The sequence below is a fragment of the Anser brachyrhynchus genome (assembly GCF_964034855.1).
Source record: "Anser brachyrhynchus genome assembly, chromosome: 15".
Classification (NCBI taxonomy): Eukaryota; Metazoa; Chordata; class Aves; order Anseriformes; family Anatidae; genus Anser; species Anser brachyrhynchus.
Window position 1 is genome coordinate 6,218,817 of NC_137733.1, and position 22,503 is coordinate 6,241,319.

The window sequence follows — 22,503 nt, forward strand, 5'->3', positions numbered from 1 at the left end:
TGTGGGGGCTCGGGGACAGAGTGGATCCGGCCGTGGGGATGCTGTCCCCTGGAAGCCGCTGGGATGTGGCAGGAGGGTGCCGGTCCCGGGGCCGTGTCCCACGCCGGGGGGCTCCGGGGCTGGTTTTGACACCGTGTCTCAGCTGGGGGGGCTGGGGAGGGGATTTCTGTGCCCACCGGGGGCCCAGTGTGCCCCAGGATGGGGGTGCCAGGATGGGGGTGCCCCATGGAGCACTGTGGTTTGGGGAGGGGGGCACACCACCTTTTCCCAGGGCTTTTTGGGGGCCCCCCCACGGGCCAGGCTCTCTGTCTCCCCCTCTGTACCATGGCCACCCGCAGTGCCTGGCAGGGGCCGGATCCTGCTTCCCCACTGCGCCCCTCTCCCAGCGCGGCCCGTGGCCTCCTGCACCATTGTCCCCATCCCCACCACCCCCTGCTCTTGCTGGGCTTTGGGATGGGGGAGAACTTTCTCAGATGTCCCCAGGACGCTGAGGGCTTGTCCCCATCCCTGGGGACAGCTCTTGGCATGGGACGGTGACCCCACGGGCAGTGCCACCTCCCTGACACCAGCCCTCCCCGGGCTGCAGCGCTGCCACCCCTGTCCCCGTCCCTGTCCCCCGGCTGCGGGCCCCCGGGATCGGTGGCGGCAGCATCTGTGCAGGGCTGTGCTGACAGCAGCCAGCCCGGCCCCGCGGCCCCCGCGCCGTATAAATAGAGGCGACGAGCAGCAGAGAGCTCCTGGCAGCCACCATGAAGCGCCTCAACCTGCTGTGCTGCTGCGTGGCCTCGCTCCTGCTCCTCGGCACAGCAGGTACGGCTCCCGCACCTTGCCCGCGGGGCTGGGGGTGTCTGTGGGGCTGGGGCTGTCTGCGGGGCTGGGGGTGCCTATAGGGCTGTTGGTGTCCAGGGGGCTGGGGGTGCCTATAGGGCTGTAGGTGCCTATAGGGCTGTGGTTGTATATAGGGCTGTGGGTCTCTGTGGGGCTGTGGGTGCCCACTGGGGCTGTGGGGTGCCTACAGGGCTGTAGGTGCCTATAGGGCTGTGGGTACCTATAGGGCTGTGGGTGTCCATGGGGCTGTGGGTGCCCAGTGGGGCTGCGGGTGCACATGTAGGTCTGGGTGCCTGTGGGGCTGTGGGTGTCTGTGGGGCTGCAGGTGTCTTTGGGGCTGCAGCTGCCTGCAGGGCTGTGGGTGTCCGTAGTTCTACAGGTGCCCATTGGGGCTGCAAGTGCCCATGGGGTGGTGGGTGCCCACACGGACCTTTGGGTGCCCGTTGGGCTGCAGGTGCCCACTGGAGCTGTGAGTGCCTGTGGGGCTGTGGGTGCCCGTGGGGCTGTGGGTGCCCGTGGGACTGTGAGCACCTCCGGGGCAGTGAGTGCCCCATGAGCCCAGCCTGCCCACAGGGCGGGTGCCCCACGCAGGACATGCTGCAGGGCTGCAGCCGGCTGAGCTCATCTATGCCAGGGCTGCAGTCACCCCAAAACTATGCGGGGACACAAGGTGGGGGGGGGGGGGGCTGTGAAGGTCCCCACTCCACAGCCGGGGTGGGTGCAGGGGCTGTGCTGCAGCTGGCGTGCTGAGGGAAGCGTCACCCGTGGGCTGCAGGGATGAAGCCCCCGCGTGGGGTCTGATGGGCTCCGGGGCACCCAGCACGGGACCCCCCCACCCACCAAGTGTCTGCCAAGCAAGACAGCATTGGGGTGACCCCCAGACCTCCTTCCCCAGGCTGGAACATCCCCGCTTAGCACCCCAGCCCCGTGGCAGTGCTTGGCCGGGCGTCCCACGGGGAGCCGGCGACATCGCCGTTACCCTTGCTTGCCCTTGAGTTAATTTGGGCCGGTTCGCTGCCTGGCTGGGCTCGGGCGGCCGCGCTGCCGGGGGGCGGCTAAGTATGGAAACAGCCGTGTAACGGGACACTGCGCTCCTGCGGCCGCCCTGGCCCCCGCGCCACCGCGGCCCCGCGCGCGGGCACCCGCAGCTGCTGCCTTCTTGCAGCCCGGCACCCCCGGCCCGGCGGAGTTTTATCCTTTTAAGGGCATCTTTTACCCTTCTGGGGAATAAAAGGGGTTCGGGGTGTGGGACGTGTCCCGTCGGTGGCTGGGGGACCTCCGTGGAGCTGTGCGCCAGGGATGGGGACGGGAGTGCCAGAGGGATCCTCTCCGGGCACGGCTGGTGGCTGGTGCCACCCAGGGTCGGGCTGGTGGCCCAGTGGGGGACCTGTCACCGCAGGAGGTGGCCACCAGCCTGGCTGGGCTCGCCCCTGTGCTTGGGCGAGGTGGCTCTGGCTTTTTCCTTTGGTGCGGAGCCGGGCTCTGGGACAAGCTCCCCTTTGGCCTGCAGGAGGAGGCCCCTGTCACCCTGTGCCTGGCTTTTCCCATAGGCGCTGCTGCCATCTTGAAAGCCTCGGCTTCCCGGGGGACCTGCAAGGCCCTGCGGCGAGGAGAACTCAGGGGGACCCCACGGGCAGACAGAGGGCCTGTCACAGGCACCTGGTGGCTCAGGACGAGGGCTTGGGGTGGTTCCTGCAGCCCGGTGACCAACCCTGGCCTCATACTTGGCACGTGGGGATAAAGCCCCCCTAGTTTTATTTTTTTTTTTAGCTTCTGTGTGCTCAGCCCCACTGTGGTGGCTGTGGCGATGCCGGGGGCGGCTGGGACCCCGCCACCGCTCCCGGGGCAGGAAGGGCCCCGCGCTCGTTGAGCCCCTGCCAGAATGGCCCGCGGGCCACGTGGCCGGGGCTGGCACAGCTCCCCGGCGTGGACGGGTGCTTGCCCACCTCCAGCTGGGCAAGGAGCTGAGGGAAGCCCTGGCACGGCCCCGAGGGCGTTACGGGGCTGGCACACGGCTCTCCCCATAGCAGCGGCCTCGGCCACTACCGCCACGCCCCGGGACTCCTCACCCTGCCTCCTCACAGGATGTGTCACCGGGGGTGGGCACCGTCGACGAGTCCTTGTGGTGTCCCCAGCACCCAGGACGTGTCAGCTTGGGGTGGAACCCACCTCAAAAGTGTCATCTGGAAACACGGTGGACACTTCCACCTGGAAAGTGTCATCTCGCACTGGGCTCCGTTGCCTGGGATACACCTTGAGGAGCGCCCCATCTCCCGGGAACGTGTCCCAGGACATAACACTGGCATAGGCTCCACCAGTGGGACGTGTCACCTCATGGTGAGCTCCATCACCACGTCCTCGTGTCACTTTGGGGTGATCCCCATCACCCATGACATGTCACCGCAAGTGGGTTCTATCACCTGCGACACATCACCTCGTGGTGGGCTCCGTCACCAGGAATATGCCATCTTGGGGTGGGCGACATCATCTAGGACAAGTCACCTTGATGTGGGCTCTGTCCCCTCAACACGTCACTTTGGGGTGGGCTCCAGCTGCCAGGATGGACGAAAAACACCTTGATGTGAGCTCCACCACCTGGCATGCATCACCTCGGCTGGGTGGGACACAGCACCCGTGGGAGAGCCCCAGCTCTGCCAGTCCCAGGCTGCCCACCCTAGCCAGCTGCCTCCATGGGCATCACTGCTGTTGGGTGCAGAGGCACAGGGCTTGGGGTGCCACAGCCACCCACAGATCTTGGCCATTCGTGCCACCTACATCCCTGTCACATCCCCTCACCTGGTGGATATCCCAGCCCCTGTGGGTGACCCGGATCCCTCCCAAATTGTTGGCCAAGGAAAGCAAGGCAGATGTCAGGCATGCTGGTGTGATGTGGCACCCTGTCCCACCAGCCCCGATGTTTCTGGGAGCGCTCTTGGCATGCTGTGCAGGTGACATCCAGCCACACAGGACGTGTGGATGGGAAACCTCGCTTGTGTGCAGCCCCCTTGGCACAGGGTCCCCATGGGGAAGGGGTTGGGAGTTGAGCTGCAGCCAGGGAAACACGTCCCCACCATGTCCCCACCGCATCCCTGCTCACTGACCTGCCTGCTGCTGGCACTGGGGGGTGCCGAAATCCCAGCCCATGAGGCAGGTCCGAGAGTGACCAAATCACTCCTAAAATCACCCCATTCTTCAGGCGCTGCAGGAATAGCAGCAGTGCTGGTGGCTTGGCACTGTTCCTCTGGGCTATTTTAAGCCTGCGGGGACATTTCCCTTGTAAGCGATAGCCCGAGGAAGCCATCGAGCTCGTGTGCCGGCGGGGTCTGGCGGAGGGGCCGGGCAGTCTCCAGCCGGGCACCCCAAGCCAGGCGGGGGTGCTGGCACCAGGAGAAAAGCCCCAGTGCCAGCCGGGGTGGTGGGACCCCAGCTGAGTTGGGGGTCCGTGTCCTTTGTCCTGCTGCTGGGGCTATTGGAAGGGGCTGGGTAACCGCTGCGTCCCTGCCTGGATAATCCCAAGGATTTAAGGATCCTGTGGGACAAAGCAGCAGCAGCAGCACCAAAATCCAGGCTGGTGAGCCCCAAGGGGGTTGTCCCATGCAGGTGGCCAGAAGCCCCTGGCAAAAACCAGAAGAGGAATAAAGGGTCATGACCCAGGGCACCCCTTGGGGCCACTGGTGGCCCTGAGGCCAGTTGATAACATTTTCCCTCACCAGTAGCCCAAGGACAAGGCCAATGTGCCCTCTCAGGAGTGGCTCACCAAAGGAAGGGGCTCCCCTGGGGTCTCCCGGCCACGGCACAGCCTTTCCCACCTTGGCATCTCCGCCTCCAGCCCCGGGTCCTTCAGCATCTCTCGGCACACAGTGTGGCCTCCGGCTGTGCCTGGACCTCGGCCTCCTGGCCAGGGAGTTGCTCGCGTTGTCACTCTCCGCTGCCCCGTCCTTGTGCCACCTGCAAGCTACCAGCCACGAGTTTGGGTTTGCCTCCAAGTCTCTGACAGGAACACCAGAGTGGGCACCCTGTGGGAAGACAGTTGAAAAACACCCTGGAGAAACGATTCCCAATTTTCATCTCTATATTTAGCAAGCCCTGAGCCTGGTTTAATCCATTTGGTGCATCCTGGTGAGGTTTCCTTACCCTGACTCCTTAATCAAAATATCATGCAGCTCTACCCCCCTATTTACAGAAATGAAGTCTTTTTTTCTTTTTTTTTTTTTTTAGCCTGACAAATCTGTTTCCCGTGTCAGCAGTGTGATCTGTATCGATCAGCCATCTCCCCCTGTAGGTGGGCATCTGGGATTTCTGAGATCACGCTGGGATTTCTCCTGCTAAAAGGCTGGAAAATGCACTGGGGTGGCTGGAACTGCCCGGGGTGGGAAACTGAGGCACAGGGGCGCCAGGCAGGAGCTGCTGCCCTGCCACGCCGCCTGTGCTAGGTCAGGGTGGCGAGGCGAATCCTCCTCGAGGTGCTTGCTCTGGCAGCAGGCTGGCAGCAGTGCGGGGCATCCTCCCTTTCAGAGCTTCTGTGCATTCCCCACCTTGTTTCCCCTGGGCCATTCGTGCTGTTGGCTGGAGGCGAGCTGGGCCAGCCCTCCGTCCCCAAGCAGAGGCAGGGACATCGCTGTGATACAGGGGGACTGCAGCGGGTCAGATGGCGCGGCCGGTGCCACGGGAATCCCAGGAGGTGCCAGGTGGCGTCTTGGAGCCCAGCCACCTCCCTGCACCTCTGGAGGACTTTGTCAGAAGCAGGCACGTGGTTTGGGATTCGTGCAGCCTTGCCAATCCTCAGAAAGAGGGAAGAAAGGGGCTGGGGGCTTCCTCGGGTCTGGTACAAAATTCTCCAGCAGGAAACACGTGCTTCCTTCTTTCATAGCAGCAAGATGTCCCCCTAAGTCAAAGAGCCCATTTGACCAGAACCTTTCTTTGACCAGGCCTAAATAAAAGTAATGTTGGCAAGAAATAGTGCTTCGGCAGCCGAGGCCTGGCCTTTTCCTTTAAGTCCGTGTTGCTCGTCCTGCCCGTGTACCTCTGGGCAGTGCCACCGTCACTGCTGCCACTCCTGCTCCCACTGGGACGCGCACGGCCGCTGGAGCAGACGGGGACGTGTGCCTGGGGTGTGGGGTTCCCCAGAGCCCCTCTGGAAAGGCAAGGGGAGGGCAGGACTGGTGGTGGCCGTCCCCCCGGTGACCTTCCCCGCAGTGCTGGTTTATGGGCTGCCAGTGGGACCCATTTGGGAGCTGTCCCTCAGGCCGGGTCCCCATTCCCTGAAGAGCAGAACAGAAACCAGCTCAGGCAGTGATGGCTTTTCTGTTTCCCCCATGACGTAAAACACAAGCAAGGAAGGGGGGGCCCGATGATGAACACAGGAGTGCAGGGAAAGGCAAAGTCAGGGTTCGTGTGGGGCTCTGCGCCCCTAAGGGCATCTCGTGGTGCCTCCCAGGTTACTGCTCCCACAGCCTGCGGAGCCGCTGGTCTCTGAATCAGCCACGCCATCAGAAATAACTCCCCGCGTGCTGCAGGGGCTGGCATTCGGGCAGAGGAAGAGGGCGTGTGAAAAGCCATCCCCGCGGTGCTGCACATCGCCGGCCCCACGCTCGGGGCTCCTATTTCTGCTGGAGGGGGAGAGTGTCCTTCCCGGGGCCACCTGTGCCCATCTGTCCCTCCTGGCTGTCCCCATCCTGGCGCCACCCTCAGAGGCAATCCCTCCCGGTGGGCTCCGTTCACCCGTGGTGCTGCTATTTCATGGGGCCCTGTGCGAGGATGGCAGGGAAGGGTCATGTGTGTTGTAGCCATAGGATGGCCGAGCCATCCCTCTTCCTGGCATCAGCACTGGTGTCCTGCGGCACACCGAGTCCACCGTGGGATTCCCATCACGGCTGTGCCCCACATTGCTGTTCCAGCTGGGGACAGGGCGGTCATGTCCCCAGCCATGTGGGCAGGGCTGGAGCAGGCTTGGTGACCTGGGGTCCCACCACCAAGGGGGGCAAGGTCTCCTCTTTGGTGTTGCTCAGTACAATGCAGGGTGTGAAGTAGGGGAGCCCTGGAGTCATCTTAAAATGGGTCTGCATGTTGTAGTTGTCCCACTCTCTCCTGCAAGTGCGTGGGGACATCTCCTGGCCGAGGATATCACCCTTGGCTGGTAGGCTGGCACCGGGGCCCAGGGGCTGAGGACAAGCAAGTGGGTGTCTGCAAGGGGGCTGGTGCCATCCGTGCCCCCGCTGAGCTGCTCCTCCTGACCCCACCGTACAGTTGCTGGATGTATTTTTAGCCCACAGAGGCCGGGCGGAGGGTGTTAAGCCCATAACCTTCGGCCCATTTTGCTGCACAGCGCTCATCAGCCGGCCATCTGCAGATCAGCACAATTTGCCTTGTGATGGATTTGGAGACCATGTAGGGGAAACAGGAGGGAGAAGGAGGTGGAGAGGGGAGAGGGACTTTACATAATGCTGTGAAGGTCACAGGAAATAAAGCCCGTGGCTGACACACCAGCAGGAATATCCCAGTTAGAGTGCGTGGGGAACATTTCCCTTCTCCCGCAGGGGATGGCTCACAGCTGAGCGCTGGGGCCCAGTGGTCATTGCCCAGGGGACACGTCCATGCCCTGCATTCAGAGGGGACACGCCGGCCTCAGAGATCTCCGGTGGGGTCTCCTTTGGTCCCCTCCTCACCTGCCCTGACCCTCTCCAAATGCCCACTCAGGAATCAGCTTCCCTCCAAGACCTCCAGGTCACCAGCTATTCTGGGGCCATGCTGAGAGTCTCCCTGTCCCCATCCGCTGTGGGGACCCTCAGGGTGCAGGTGGGCAGAGCATGCCTCACACCGGCCGGCCTCTTCAGGCCCTCTTGGGTGGGAGCTGCGTGGGGCTTGCCGTGCTCAAGGCCGGACCTGGAGCCTGCGGGTACCTGCGAGCCACCTGCTAGGACAGGATTCGGGAGGTCAGCATGGGCAGAGAAGGGTGACTGTGCATCTGTGACAGGCTTGGGGATGCTGGCAGCTCTGAGCCATGGTGTCAGGCTGCACATGAGGACTACAAACCCTGGCAGGCTGAGGTGGGCTGGTGCCTCCCAGCTGCCTTCCGCTGGCATCGTTTGTCCCCCGGCGCGAGCCCTCAGCTGTCGTGTGACTGCAGGCTATCAGCGTGGCTGGCCCCGGCATGGCACGGACAGACACACGGCCGCCTGCCCGGCGCTCTGCTCCAGGGCTGCAGTGGCAAAGTGGCTGCAGTGGGCTAAGAGGCCTCGGGTTGCCCCACACTGTCCTTGGCTGTGCTCCTGCCGTGCTCACACCGGGGATGGGTGGTACCCAAAATTTCAAGGGTGTTTTAAGACACACACCATCATGCTGCTGAAGCGGTGCTGCAGCACACACCGTAGCGAGCCAGGTCCCCGTGTCCCCGGCACAGCACTGCGGTGTGCCACTGCAGGGCCACGGTGCACGAGGCCGGAGGAGGAGGCCAGCTCCATGCTGCGTGCTGTGCCCGCACTGCTCGCCATGCCCGCTGCCTTCCTGTGGCCTGGGCGGAGGTGGCGTTTCTCCCAGTTGGCATCTGCTTGCCAGCTGGAGTACAAAGGCATTATTTTCCTCTGAAACGCTTCCCTGGTATGCAGGCATTAGAGTTTTCAGGGGATTATTTAGACTAGCAGCAACTGTTTGTAACGGAGACAGTATAGCTGGTGATATTTTATTTTTGGCATCAGTTGACTAATGTTAAATTGCACTTGGAGGCCTATGGAAAATACAGATGACTTCTCCCGGACTGCAGAACAAATTCATTGTGTTCCAGCCAGTTGCACGGAGTGGCAAATGTTTTCCTAATGAAGGGACGCTCACAATAAATAGCTCCGCGCCCCGCTGCGGGGTCAGGCCCTGTGGTGCCGCCCGGCCCAGCCCTTCCTGCGCGCTGCCGGCTGCGGAAAGGCACGGCCCCGCTCCGGGGAGCCGCCGGCCGCCCTCGCCGCCCTGCGGGGCTGGGGAAGGACCCTTTCACCTGCCAAGTGCCCGAGGCCTCTCGCACCCAGTGCCCCACTTTCATATCCCCACCACCACTGGGTTCTCTCTCAGGGCTGCTTCACCGCCTCGCCCTAGCCCCACAGCGCTTCTGCGGTGCCCCACAGCCTGCACGGCCCCGGGGCCACGTCCCAGCCCTGCGCAGCATCAGCGCTTCTGCCCGCAAGCACCTCTTTGCGTCCAGCTTCTTGCTACGGCCAGGAAACGAGCTGGAATCAGAGATGCGTTAGGAGAATTTAAAGTCTTGGTGACAGCCTCGAACCCCCTCTCTTGCCCCCGCTGTCCCCCGGGGCCGCGCGCCCCGCAGCCGCGGGCGGGCGCGGGTAAGACTGACCGAGCTATTCTCACTGTTTAGAGCTGCGTGCCCCAGCCCCGCCGGGCGCCGAAGATGTTGGCCATGCCGCACAACGCCCCTCGTTGGCCATGGAGCCCCGGCTGGAGGAGATGGCCGCCGACGGCAGCCCTGAGGAGGAGGAAGATGGCGGCACCGCCAATGCTTCCGTGCCCAGTGCTGCAGAAGAGGGAGGCGGCGAGGGGGAGGAAGAGCTGAAGGGAGGCCTGAGCGGGGCCATGGGGCTCAGCCAGGAGGGGCCCCACAGGGCACAGGGCCCTGGGGAGGATGATGCCATGTTGGGCGCCCCTGAGGCAGGGGGAGAGGCCGCCCACCAGCCTGGCCCACAAGATGGCTTCCATGACCAGGAGGATGAGGAGACTGATGCTGGCTCCAAAGAAATGGCCACTGAGGAGCAGGGGAAGCCTGAAGGAGAGAAAATGGAGGAGCCAAGAGTGGTGTCTGCTCCTGAAATTGGAGAAGAAGGGGAAGAGCAGAGCTCAGAGGAAGATGACGAGCAGGGGGAATCTGAGGAAGAGGGAGATGAAGGTGGAGAGTCTGAAGAAGATGGAAGCAAAGGAGAGTCGGAGGAGGAGGGAAAGTCTGAGGAGGACGGAGAGTCTGAGGAGGACGCTGCTGGCCCAGCAGGGCCAGAGGACGGAGCTGAAGGAAGTGACAAGGAAGAGACCAGCGTTTTAGGGGAAAGTGGCCACAGCAAAGCAGCAGCTGCCAGCAAGGGAGAAGCCAAGGATGGCCCTACCAGCTGCCATCACCCACCATGTGGGGACGTGGAGCCTGGCTCTGGCAGCAGCAGCCCAGCAACGGCAGAAAACCCACCTACAGCAGTGGAAGAACCAGCAGCAGCAGAAGACCCACCAGCAGCTGTTGAAACTCCACCAGCAGTAGTGAAAAACCCACCAGCAGCAGAAGACCCTCCAACAGCAGAAGACCCTCCAGCAGTGGAAGACCCTCCAACAGCAGAAGACCCTCCAACAGCAGAAGACCCTCCAACAGCAGAAGACCCTCCAACAGCAGAAGACCCTCCAGCAGTGGAAGACCCTCCAACAGCAGAAGACCCTCCAACAGCAGAAGACCCACCGGCAGCAGTGGAAGCCCCCCCTGCAGACAACCCATCGCTGGCAGAAACGGAGAGCCCACCCAGCCCCAGTGCCCACCCTGCTGCCGCTGAGCACCAGCACAGACAGATAGGTTGGAGTCTTTTGCTGTTGGTGTGCCGTGGCGTAGTGAGCAGAGGGCGGCGAGAGTGACCTACTATCAACCCTGGCGGAGCTGCGCTTGGCTCATTAAACTGCGCCTAATGCATGGCCCTCTCCTAACGCTTGTGCTTCCTGCACCCGCCCCTAACTGCTGCACGGCCGGGCCAGCCACGCCACGGGCAGCGGTGGCACAGGTGGGAGCCCGCGGATGCCAGCAACGCAGGTGCTTGTTGCAGCGATACCAAAGCTGGCCAACATTTCCCTCGCTGCACTTTAAGCCCATGACTTCTCCCATCTGCGGACACATGAACTTCTGCCCTTCCCCTCAGCCCCTTTCAGCAGCCACAGACCTGCTAAAGGACATTTACCAGCCCTCAGAGTCCACCAGACCAAACTCCCGGCTCTCTTGGCACGCAGGCAGGATGCTGCCCAGGCCGGCAGGTCTCGTGTCCATCAGCCACTGGCCCGCAGCCCTTGCCACGTAAGGAACGTGTAAAGAGCCAGTTCAGCCTGCTGAATTGCTGAAGCGCCTGCTCTGGCCATGGACAGGGTGTGTTTGGTCACCGAAATGTGAGCTAGCTCAGGAAAACTGACCCCCCCCCCCCCTTCCATGTTTTACTAGAAACGCTTACGGACTTTGGCCCATGGGCTAGGCAGCAACCTTTGGACACAGCTGATTCTTTTTTGCTTCCTTCTGTAACATCCCGGCTCAAAAAGCTCACATTTGTGCCGAGAGGAAAACCCAGTTTGGAATCTGTGGCTTGGCAAGTCAAAAGGTCTTCCTCAGCCCCACACTCATGGAGAGGCTCAGCGCAGTCCCTCGGGGCAGCCCCAGGGCCCGTCAGCGCCCCTGTTTGCCCGGGCACCCATTCCCCAGCCCAGGCAGTAGGGCACGTGTCCTTGAGGCCCCGCTTCAAAGCCCCAAGCCATGGGGCCCTCTGTGTGCCAACCCCTTTGCTAGCACGCCCGGAGCAGGGACACGTCTGTTCCCCTCCGCGGGGAGGCTGGGGAAGGTGCCCAGGGCCACCTCCTGCCACGCGGCACCGAGCCAGGGAGGCTCCGGAGAGGCAGCCTCCAGCCTGGCGAGAGGCAGAGGTGGAGAGGCAGGAGGGAATCCAGGCCTCACAAACCCTCATGTCTGCAGCTCGACGTGTGATTTCTGGGGGGTGGACAGGGAGAGAGGCAGAGCAGAGAGCACCCAAAGCTGAGGGGAGTTGCAGCTGCCGGGGGGAGTGGCGGGGCAGGCAGGAGCCCCGTGGGCAGCAGCTGCCGCGTGCCCCCGCCCTGCACTCCCCAGCGCCCGAGAGCCCCTTCCAGGCACATCCTTCGCATTCCCCGCGAGCACCGGCCCTCGCCTCCCCCTCGGGAGACACCAGGGGCCTCCCTCACCAGCCCCTCCTTGGAGCCAAGCAGTTGCCTGCGATGCTTCCCCCGGCAGCCATGGCCCCAGCAACCTCGGCCAAGCTTCCAGGAGCATTTGCAAAACAGAAACTGAGCGGCGTGCCAAAGCTGGCGGGTGCTGGGTGCACAATGGGGCCGCGGGCTCAGGGTGTGCACGCTCCCCAAAGCCCTCTCCCCAGCAGCAGCTTGTGTGAGCTCCTGTGCGGGTCCCCCGCCGCCAGCTCCATCAGTAACAGGTCTCCTTGTTTTTCCCTCCAGAAGAGGTTGAGGATGCCAGCGAGCCCACCAAGCGCGACCGGTCCCACTTGGAGAGCACCCTCAAGCTGAATGAAGACAAACCTGCCGATGACTTCTCAGGTGGGGGAGCCCGGGTGGCACCGATGCGTGCAAACCCTGCTCCTTTAATCCCAGCGATGTTTCCAGGATAAGCTCCCTGCCACTGTCTGAGAGCTGAGTCTGGCAAACCTGCTCTGCTACGTGAGGAGCATGGACAGGGCTCTCCTTCCCTAGGCTGCTTTGTCAATAGCCTTATTTCTTGTGGGTGCAGTAGCACCACGTCTTCAATACCAGCCCTTACACTGGACTAGCATACTTTAGGTATTTTAAAGACAGCTCCAAGAGCGAACAAGAATGAGGAGGCTAGAGAGGCTGGCTAATCATGAATTGGCCTGGGCCAGCCGCACTGCTGCCTGCTGCTCAGAGAAGCTTGGGGCAACTTATAATAAGGGGTTTTGATTTTTATTCCAATTATGAATTGGGTACTATTCTTATAAGGCTTGCTTCTGCTGGTCCAATTGGCAGTCAGGACTAGAAAGGAAGCAATAAAAGTGGTTGGGAAATGCCAGCAGTAGGGGGGCAGCTCTGGCTGCAGCAGGGGTCCCTGGGCTCCGTGGTGGAGGACTTTGGGGATCACGGGTGTTGAGTGCTAAGCAGCATTAACGAGAGAGGTTCCTTGCATCAGTTGCCGGCAAGCACGAGACCAGCAGGAGATGGGGACAGTGCCCAGTAGGAAATATTAGCAGGGCAGGGGCATCAAGATGCGTGACTTGGATCAGTTTGGCCAAGATTTCAAGCATGAGCTGCGTCTCTTGATCAGCTGTCACCCTCAAGGTCTGCAGGGAATGCCCAGCAGCTTACCTAGAAGGGATGCAACCAGGGTGGCTGGGGTTTGCCTGTCACCCATCTGCATGCTTTTGCTCCCACAGGAGTACTGCAGCGGCTGAGGAAGATCTACCACTCCTCCATCAAGCCCCTGGAGCAGTCCTACAGATACAATGAGCTGAGGCAGCACGAGATCACAGGTAACGCTGCGGGCACCGGGGTCTCCGGCACCGTCAGGTCATTGGGATGCATTCAGACAGCAGTGCAGAGAGCAGATCATGGAAAGGCTCGGATAGTTCGTCTTCCTCTACACGTTCCCAAGAAGGCCATGAACATGCTGGGCTTGGAGGACGTGCCCTAGTGAACCCAGCACCCAGCGGCAGGCATTCCTGCATCTGCCTTAGCCCATCTGCTGTCAGGACCATCTGTGTAGGCTGAGCATTGAACCCTGCCTGCTTTGGGTCCTCCACCTGCTCAACATCAATGCTCTGTACCCGTGCCAAGCAGAGATCATGGCCCAGAAAGACGGGCTTGGCAAGGAAGCTTAGGACCTCTCGAGGCTGGGGTTGAGCTTCCTGGGGGTGACTGGAGCTGGCATCCTTCCTGCTCCATATGGGACACGGCCATGTGGGCAGGGTATTCCTCAAGCTCGGCAGCCTTCACTCATACCGGGAGTTAGAGTTTCCACCTCTTGGCAACTACAGACACACTGGCTCAGGTGAGCAGGTTCCTGTGGCCCTGGGCATTGGCTTGGGCTGAGCCCCAGTGGTGTACGTGTCCCTCCAGAAGAGGAAAGTGCAGCTCTGGCCCCAAGATGCTCACACACCTGGAGGTTCCTGTGACCCTTATGACATGAACCACCCCATTTTCCAAGCACAGATGGCTCCAGCCCCAGGTTAAGCCTCTGCCAAAGCCCTGTCCCTAGCTGGGGCCAGGTCGCCCCGTGCTTCGGCTGCATGCTCACATCAGCCTCCTGCCAGGGTCCCTCCTAGCCCCGGGGTTTTGCTTCCTCCCCCAAACATCCTCAGGGCTTTGGCCTCACACCCTGGAGCCATGCCTGCCCCTCCTCGTGCCAGAGGCATGCCTGCCCCACCGGAGCCAGAAGGACCCCGCACACCACCCTGACCTTCCTCTGCAGCTGTTCGTGGGTCCCCTGCTCGTATGGGTGAACCCACAGGACACATCCACCTAGAGCAGAACTCCTGCTTTACAGAGGCGCCCATTGCAGCCCAAATGCCACTCCTAGGTCAGTGCCAGACTTCTGACATTCGGCAGGTGGGCTTCCTCACCCCCGGCCCAGCCAGCCCGTCTCCAGCTTGGAGCCAGTGGGGAGCACGGGGGGACCCACGGGGCAGCAGGACGGGGTAGGGTCAGGGCTGTGGAGCCCTCATCACCAGCCCAGGTCCTGTCCCTCCACCTCACAGCACACCCTGGGCATCGGCCACCACCCACCGGGGTTCTGGGGCGGGCGGTTGGAGGTCTCACACGACCGGAGGCATGCGCAGCTGCCCCGCAGCCCGCTCCGTGCCGCTGCCTTCGCGCTGCCTTGGCCTGCCTCAATGTGCCTGGGGACCACGAGCTGCTTGCCGTGCTGGGGGTTGGCCGGGGGGGGGTCACAGCAACAAGCATCTGCTCTCAGCTCACCCCGGGGCACTGCGTTTTGGAGACCACTTGAGGTCGGTCGCAGGGGCAGATAGTGGACTCACAACCTCTTTCCTTATAGGATGCAGCCCTAGCGCACAGCCTGTGGCCCAGCTCAGGACATCTGGGTCTGCTCCTCAGCCGTCCCACGCCCAGGCAGCACCTCCCTGCTCCCTGTTGGGGAGTCTCAGCTGCCTGGCACAGGGGCACTGCATTGCCTGCAGCCCCCGGCTCAGCCAGGCACAGCCCCGCTGGGCTGTGAGAAGCCCAGACCACGCTCCCACCGGAGCTGTCTTGCCTTCCACCAAACTCAAGTACCTCTGGGAACCCCAACCCCATCATACGTAGTCACATCCTAAAAGCCTAAAGCACAGCACTTTGCCTTTTATACCCACTGACACAGTTTTCCCCAACCCTTCATTAGTGGTGCAATTAGAGCAGCCTGCAGATTAAGTAGAGGGTTGGCCGAGGGAGCCCCTTTGGCTTTGTAGGGTGGTTGAGGGCATGGTGGGGCTGAGGGATCCATCTCACCTGCTTCCACCATGTGGTGGGGTGAGCTCCTGTCCTGCCTGTGGCCACAAGGGGTTCCTGGCATTGGGGTGCCCCTGTGAGCAGGAGATGCCCCAAGCCTCCCCCCATGGTGAGCCCCCACGGCACGGGAGGCTGGAGGGCGCGGAGCTGCGGCTGAGCTGGCTGGGGGGAGCGGGACAGCTGGGCGAGCGGCGGGGCAGCAGTGTCATGGAATATGCATGACCTTTGAAGGTGTAAGCCAATATAGAGGGGTGCCACCGCAGGCACCTTCGCCCCTCCATTACGCGGCAGCCCTCCATTTTGTCCACCTTCCATGGGCTCCCTTTTGGCCTCCGCTTTGGAGCTGTGGCCACGTCAGCCCCAGCGTGGGTCTGAGCCGAGCGGGGCCTCCCCACCACACACACCAGTGCGAGTGTCACCTGCCCTGGGGGGCTGCGACCGGCGCCGTGAGCCTGGCTGAGACTCGAAATTGCAGCCCAGAGCATTCACCCAGCTCCCTGCTCACAGCATGGCGAAGCCCCACAGGGGACGTCTCCATCCCATGCTCAGCATGGGCTGGGTCCCCTGTGCGCTTGGTCCCTGCAGGCCACCTGTTGGGGATGTCCCTCGCTCAGGGAGCCTCGCAGCCTGGCGATGGGAAGCTTGCCACCAGGCCATGGTGCATGCCACCGATGCTAATTACTGTGTATGTGCCAATTAGCCTGCCTGCTTAAGGAACGGCCTGCCGATCGCCTTCACCAGGCTGTCTAGGGAGGCATGCAGATAACTGTGGGGCGGTCAGGACACGTGTCTGGGTTGCTTGCTGTCCTAAGCATGCCTCGTGTGGCTCCGTTTGCTTGGTGATGCTGCCAGGGAAGGCAGAGGCAGGAGGATTGGGGCGCAGGGCATCCCCGGCGAGGCAGCTCTGCCTGGGTTTGGATTCTCATCCTGGTAGCTGCGGGTCTCGTTGCTCACAGACTGTAACTCCTTCTTTCCTTCTGGAAACGTGGCCATCCTCTGGCTTTGTCCTGCCTCCGAGAAGGCCAGGGCCAGTGTTCAGCTCCCTCTTCGGCCCGGGCCAGACCCAGGCAGCCGCATCCCTTCTTCGACTCACGGTACCTTTTCTCTCTCCCCGTGTCCCCTGCTAACAGCTTACCCCGGACGCACCCTGGGCTCCTCCGCCACAGGTTGGTATTGCTGCCTGCCCCCTGCATGCTGCCAACGCTGCCTGAGCTCTTCACTGGCCTCTGGCTTTCCTCTTCACCCATCCCAGCAGAGCCACGTCTCAGCTGCTCACGTGCCCCACGGCACTCAGTGCGTCCCGGAGCTCAGCAGCACAGCGCTGCCTCGGCACTGCCCGCCCCGCAGCCGTCCTCGCCTCTGCCAGGCTTCTAAACCTTTCTCTCGTGGGTTCAGTCTCAAGAAGGTTCGAGGTCCTCTAGTGATGGTTCAAGGGCTTTCGTGGTGGGCCCGCAGGTCCGTCTCCCACCCATGGGAGCGGAGCAGAGCCCACACTGCGGGGGTGATCTCTTTTCACCCTTCTACGTGCAGAAACTTCCCCAAATGCCTCCCCTTGATCCCCCCGGCTGCAGTTTAAGCCGATGACCCAGCAGCAGCTGTCCTACTAACACAGCCTGGCCCCTGCGCGGCGGCCTCAGCCCTCTCGGGAGCTGGAGCTGGCTCCTGTCCCGTGTCATGCCCAGGGGGAGCTGCCAGGGCCCCCGGGAGCACCAGCCTGGAGAAGCAAGGGCTGGGAGAGAGGCCAAGAAGCGCCGGTGATCACACCGCTCTTCCCCTGGTTCCTGCTGCGGCACAAGGCACACAAAGGATGGGGAATCCCATCTTATGGCCCTCGTGTCCTACCCCACGGCCCCTGCTCTAGGATCCTGCCAAAATGGGCTCCTACGTACCCCGCCCCAAAGTGGCAGAGCCCCAGTGGTGCCCAAGGGCCTCTGGCTCCCTGTCATGGCAGCGTGCAGGCAGTGGAGAGTGTTGTAGATATATATAGCATGTCAGATAGCTGTATTATCTGTGTCTCTAGCTGCACAGGCACACGGGCGTGCGTGCTTGCTGCTTGCGTGGGTGTGTGCACGCAGGGGGCGAACGCACGGAGCACGACACAGGGCGAGCATCCATGTGCAGCTTTCCCCCCGTCCGCGGGCACATGTGCTGTTCAGGCAGACAGGAGGCTTCGCGGGTGGGCTGGCAGCCCTGCTGGGGCTGCAGGCAGAGTTCCTGCCCCCGGCAGAGTGCCCGACAGCATTTGGGGTCGGGGATGGCTTCGCAGGGTGGGCGATGCTGGGACAGCCTGGCCAGGTGTTTGAACCCACCTGGTTTGCGGGCAGAGCGGGATGTTTGGGCCAGTCTGAGCCAGGAGAGGAAGGAAGCTTTTTCCACATCCTCTGCCTTGCTGCGTGTCCTCGGGACGGACCTGCACTGTGGGGTCACCCTCGCTCCATGGGGCTGAGCCAGCACCCAGCATTTCTGCAGGGCTTGAGGAAGGAGAAGACCCAACCCAGGGCTAATCCCGGCCCCAGAGCAGTGGGGCTCCCACCTGAGGGCAGCCTGGCCTTGGAAGCAACATGGGAAAACGACCCACAAAGCCACTACTGTAGGAAAAAATCCCTCCATGAGCGAGAGAAGCAGTTCTCTGTCCTCCCCTGCAGGACAGCAACCCTTCCAGGAGCGACAATGCTCCGGGGCATGGACTGAGCCAGAGCCGGACAGTACGAGATGAACACAGCCTCTGCAGGGGAGATGTGACCTGCTGGCCCTGTTTGCCAGGTGCTTTGCAGCGTCTCAGCATTCTCTGTGCCCCAGAAACCCTTCGAGAAGCAGCTGCCGTGATTTAAGCAGAACCACAAATGAAATGCAAAGAGCTGCAAGGTCTGAGGGTCCCCCCACTCACATGCAGGGCGATATCATGCACCGGTGTGAGGCCGCCCTGCAGACACCACCAGGACGAGCTGGGATGCACTGGGACGAGCTGGGACGAGCACCAACTGTGGTGTGAGCCAGGCTGGGCTGGGAGCGAGCAGCCACAGGGTGGCTGGAGAGAGCCGCGGTGGCGGAGCTGCCGTCATCCCGTGCTGGTGCTGGCAGGGACTGAGCCTCTTTTCCCCTGGCAGCAGCACCAAGGTGACGCAAACCCATGCTGGAGGGACGCAGCGGGGGGACCCAGCAGGGCAGGAGGCCTGGCCAGGCACCCAGCAGGGTGGGAGGCATGCTCTGCTTCCCCAGCCCCACACCGTGGGCAGGGGCGAGGAGGGCTCACGTCCCCCAGGGCCCAGGAGCTTTCCAAAGCAAGGGAGAGGATGGGCTGGGTGAGCGGCTAGTCACCTGCAGAGGGGCTGCCCACCTCGGCACGGCCACGTGTGGCCCCGGCACGCAGGGATGGTGCTGAGCCACGCACCTTGCACCCCGAGGAGCCCCCCCGGCACGTGCAGCGGAGCCGGGGCTCGCTGGCTCCTGCCCTCACCCAGCCACACCTGGCCGGGAACCTGTTATGAAAGAGCACGCGGGGACCCGCCTCAAACCTCTGGCACAACATCACAGGGGATAATAACAATAATAATCCGAAACCCAATTAAAGCCGGCAAGTGAACAGAGCGGCAGTGATACAGTGGTTCAGAGGAATGATTAGTAATAAAAGCCCCAGGTTTCGACACTTGTTTTTGTCCCGCATGGGAACAGAAAGTCAGATCCCAAATATTTTGGGGAGACAGGAGTGGGAAGGCTGCTTCTTCCCTGGCGGAGGAGACGGAGGGGGTTTGGTCCGACTGCCCCTGGGTGACGGCCACCCCGCTGCCTGACCCTGCCTGCCTGGTGCCGCCTCACGCTTCAGGGGCAGGAGCAGGGCTCGGGGCCGACCCTGCCGTGGGTGCCCTGTCCTGTCAGCGGGGGAAGGCTGCGGGACAGGCCTCCCGGCTCCTGGAGGCACCCAGCCCCACCGGGCAAATCTCCCACTCGCACCAGAGGCCCCCTCCCATGCTGAGCGGGGACACAGGGGACACATCCCCGCCATCCTTCGTGGCTCCTGTCGCAGTGTGGCTGTGGTTTGCTCCCCCCCCCCGGTGTGCCCACACGGCTCTCCCAGCACCGCTGCCCGCCCGGCTCCGGACCAGGCTGCCTGCCTGAATGAAGCGGGGATGGGGAAGGTTCCCACAAACGGGAGCTCACTCATCCAGTTTTTACTTCCATTTCTGGCCTGATTTGGCCTCGAGCCGACCAGCACACTCCCACCTGCCCAGGGCACGGTCTGGGGACCAGCATGGCCCAGGGGCTCCCCTGGCGCAAGCGGCCCCCTGCCCAGTGCCGCCGGGGCTGGGCCGTGCAGGGACGGGCTGATGGCGCAGGTCGGCCCCAGCACCTCCTGGAGCAGCAGCTGCTCCTGGGCAGGGGACAGGTCGTTACGGGCCCCACGCCAGCCCTTATCTGCATTCCGTGAGCTTTTAGCAAAGTGTGGGGCTTCCAGAGCGTGGGCTGGGGACTGTGGTTAATTCTCCTCCTGCCTTTCCCCCAGCCCAAAGCAGGGCTGTTGGCTGAGCTTGCCCTCCCTGTGCCGGTCTGGAGCCCTGCAGCCTTCAAACACCCCAGTTCCTTTTGCACGAGGCATTTACCTGACTGCAGCATGGCCACGTCCCCTGCATGCCCAGTGCTTTGTGGCGCCTGCCCTCCAACAGCCCCCTGCAGCCAGCCCCGAGCTCACCCTGGCTGAACTCGAACCGAGCCGAGACCCGATCTAAAAGGCTTTCAACTTGTCCTGTAGTCTAAGAAGGGCCAAAGCTTAGAGCAGGGCAGACAGGGTTCGATCTCGCTGCGGTGCCGGCACGGGGCCCTGCTGGGCGATGCCGTGGCTTGGCGCGCAGCGGCGGTGCTGGGAGAGCAGCCCCGAGGGCGGCTGTCTCCCCGAGGCTCTGCGGCCGTGCCGCTCAGATGGGATGTTCATTACGGCAGGGAGTTAAATGTGCAGCGGCTACGGCTATTGTTTCTTCACTTCCTCTTGTTATTTCCCCTCTCCACAGATGGGGAGATCACTTCCAAGCCGATGGTGCTATTCCTGGGACCGTGGAGCGTCGGTAAATCCTCCATGATAAACTACCTCCTAGGGCTGGACGACACTCCCTACCAGCTCTACACAGGTACCTCGCTCACGGCGGCCCCGCTGAGCCCTGGCCCCCGTGGGAGGGCTTCTTCCCCTGCCACATCCCTGTCCCGCAGCGCAGCGCTCGCCGCCTCCAGCCCCCTGGGTGCAGCGCAGCAGGGAGCCTGCATGGCTGCGAGAGCAGCAGCCATGTAGCGAGGGCAACTCAATGTCTTCTCCCCATCCTGCCCAGTTTATTCACCCTCCCGGGAGAAAAGCCCTTCCCGGTCCTCCTCTCTGCTCCCACTGACGTTGTCTTGGAGCCTGGGAGGTGCTCCCCGCAAAGGCCCGGGCCAGCCCCTGCAATGGCCAGTGCCCGGCACAGATTTCACAGCTCTGCTGCTCCTCTTGTGCTGGACAGGGGCAGAACCCACCACCTCCGAATTCACCGTCATCATGCACGGCCCCAAGCTGAAGACCATTGAGGGCATCGTGATGGCTGCAGACAGCGCACGCTCCTTCTCGCCCCTGGAGAAGTTTGGGCAGAACTTCTTGGAGAAGCTGATAGGGATAGAGGTGCCCCACAAGCTCCTGGAGCGAGTGACCTTCGTGGACACGCCAGGCATCATTGAAAACCGCAAGCAGCAAGAACGAGGTAGGGCTTTACTGCGTTCATCCGAGGGACTCCAGAAAAGATGCTATTACGATGAAGGATAGCAATGATGACTGAAACATGATGAGGAAGAGCCCTAGGCTACAGGAGGGGTCTGCTCTCGCTTTGGGGGGGTTGGGGAAGTGTGTCTGCCCGTGGCCTGGGGAACGTACCCGGACATCGTGGCTCAGCATTTGCTGTCCCATTTGTCACTTGGAGCCAGGCTTTGCCAATGGCTGGCGCCGCAGCAGCACCCAAGGGAGCACCTGGCACTGGATGCCAGAACAGGCCCAGCAGGGCTTGCAGACCCTCTCGGTGCCCACTGGGGAAAGCGGTGCTGGGGACGATACCTGCTGACAGGAGCAGCAGGAAGCTGTGGCTGGCAGCAGGGAGAATGGAGGTTTGGAGATAAAGTTGAGGGAGACACACAGTCACAGGCCACGGGGATGAGTTATCATGCCAAGAAATTAACTCTGAAGTGCTTTAGCACATGAGAAACAGGTTCTGTGCCACATGGGAAGTTAGCTGTGTCTCACAGCCTGTACAACCCAGACGGGGTGAGTTGCAGCAGGCTCAAGGTTTCCCTGTCCCTTGACCTGAAGGGACTCCCACTGTGCTGGCCATCGCTGCTGGATTTCTCTTTCCTCTCCTCAAGGTTACCCGTTCAATGACGTGTGCCAGTGGTTCATCGACAGAGCCGATCTCATCTTTGTTGTCTTTGATCCTACAAAGCTGGACGTGGGCTTGGAGCTGGAGATGCTGTTCCGCCAGCTGAAGGGCCGAGAGTCCCAGATCCGAATCATCCTGAACAAAGCCGACAGCCTGGCTACTCAGGAGCTTATGAGAGTCTACGGTGCCTTGTTCTGGAGCCTGGCTCCTCTGATCAACGTCACGGAGCCACCCAGGGTGTACGTTAGCTCCTTCTGGCCCCACGAGTATCAACCGGACACCCACAAAGACCTGTTCCTCAAAGAAGAGATATCACTCCTGGAAGATCTCAACCAGGTGATTGAGAACAGGATGGAAAATAAGATCGCCTTCATACGCCAACACGCCATCCGGGTGCGCATCCACGCCCTTTTGGTCGATCGCTATCTCCAGACCTACAAGGACAAAATGACCTTCTTTAGTGATGGAGAACTGGTGTTCAGAGACATTGTGGAAGATCCTGACAAGTTCTTTATCTTTAAGTCCATTCTGGCAAAGACCAATGTCAGCAAATTTGACCTCCCCAACCGCGAGGCTTACAAGGACTTCTTTGGCATCAACCCCATCACCAGTTTTAAGCTGCTGTCTCAGCAGTGTTCCTACATGGGCGGGTGCTTCCTCGAGAAGATCGAGAAGGCCATCACCCGCGAGCTTCCCGATCTGCTGGGGAGCATCGGCCTGGGGAAGAAGCCCAATGTTCTCTCCTGCGACATCACCGGCTGTGGCGAAAACCCAAAGAATCGCTACAAGAAGCCGTAAGGTTTCTGTAACACAACAGTCCACGTGTTCCTACCGGTGAATGAGCTTATGTCTTATCTGTCCAAGAAGCCGTGGTCTGTTAACCCTTTGAGTGCCACACTGGCAAAGGCTACTGTACAATGAGGACTTTGAGTCATTGACATCAATGGCAGGGGAAGATGGGTGGGCATAAGAAAGAGAATAAAAACTGTGAATTCCTGACATTTTATCTTTGTTCTTTTGAGTAGAAGGCAATGTTTAAGCTGTAAGTATGAGCAATGTGTGGTGA

The 22,503-nt window shown here is 61.8% G+C and overlaps 1 protein-coding gene across 4 annotated transcripts; it reads left to right on the plus strand.

Moving 5' to 3' along the window:
* Positions 1–111: 111 nt before the first annotated feature.
* SRL (sarcalumenin) lies at positions 112–22,436 on the plus strand. Of its 4 annotated transcripts, XM_080556745.1 has the most exons (8): positions 112–810; positions 9,188–10,372; positions 12,040–12,138; positions 12,987–13,082; positions 16,185–16,220; positions 20,058–20,174; positions 20,538–20,771; positions 21,424–22,436. In XM_080556745.1, exons 1-8 carry the CDS (start codon positions 750–752, stop codon positions 22,233–22,235), a joined length of 2,640 nt encoding a protein of 879 aa, XP_080412871.1. In that variant the 5' UTR covers positions 112–749; the 3' UTR covers positions 22,236–22,436. The 4 variants fall into 4 exon arrangements, with proteins under 4 accessions (XP_080412871.1, XP_080412872.1, XP_080412873.1 ...); XM_080556746.1 differs by lacking the exon at positions 16,185–16,220; XM_080556747.1 differs by lacking the exon at positions 9,188–10,372.
* Positions 22,437–22,503: the final 67 nt, after the last annotated feature.

Excerpts from the sequence above, each read along its gene's own strand:
- SRL (XM_080556745.1), top strand. The coding sequence starts at position 750 with ATGAAGCGCCTCAACCTGCTGTGCTGCTGCGTGGCCTCGCTCCTGCTC. Across the intron at positions 16,221-20,057 it reads CCTGGGCTCCTCCGCCACAG|ATGGGGAGATCACTTCCAAG; the intron begins GTTGGTATTGCT and ends CCCTCTCCACAG. Across the intron at positions 20,772-21,423 it reads CCGCAAGCAGCAAGAACGAG|GTTACCCGTTCAATGACGTG; the intron begins GTAGGGCTTTAC and ends CCTCTCCTCAAG.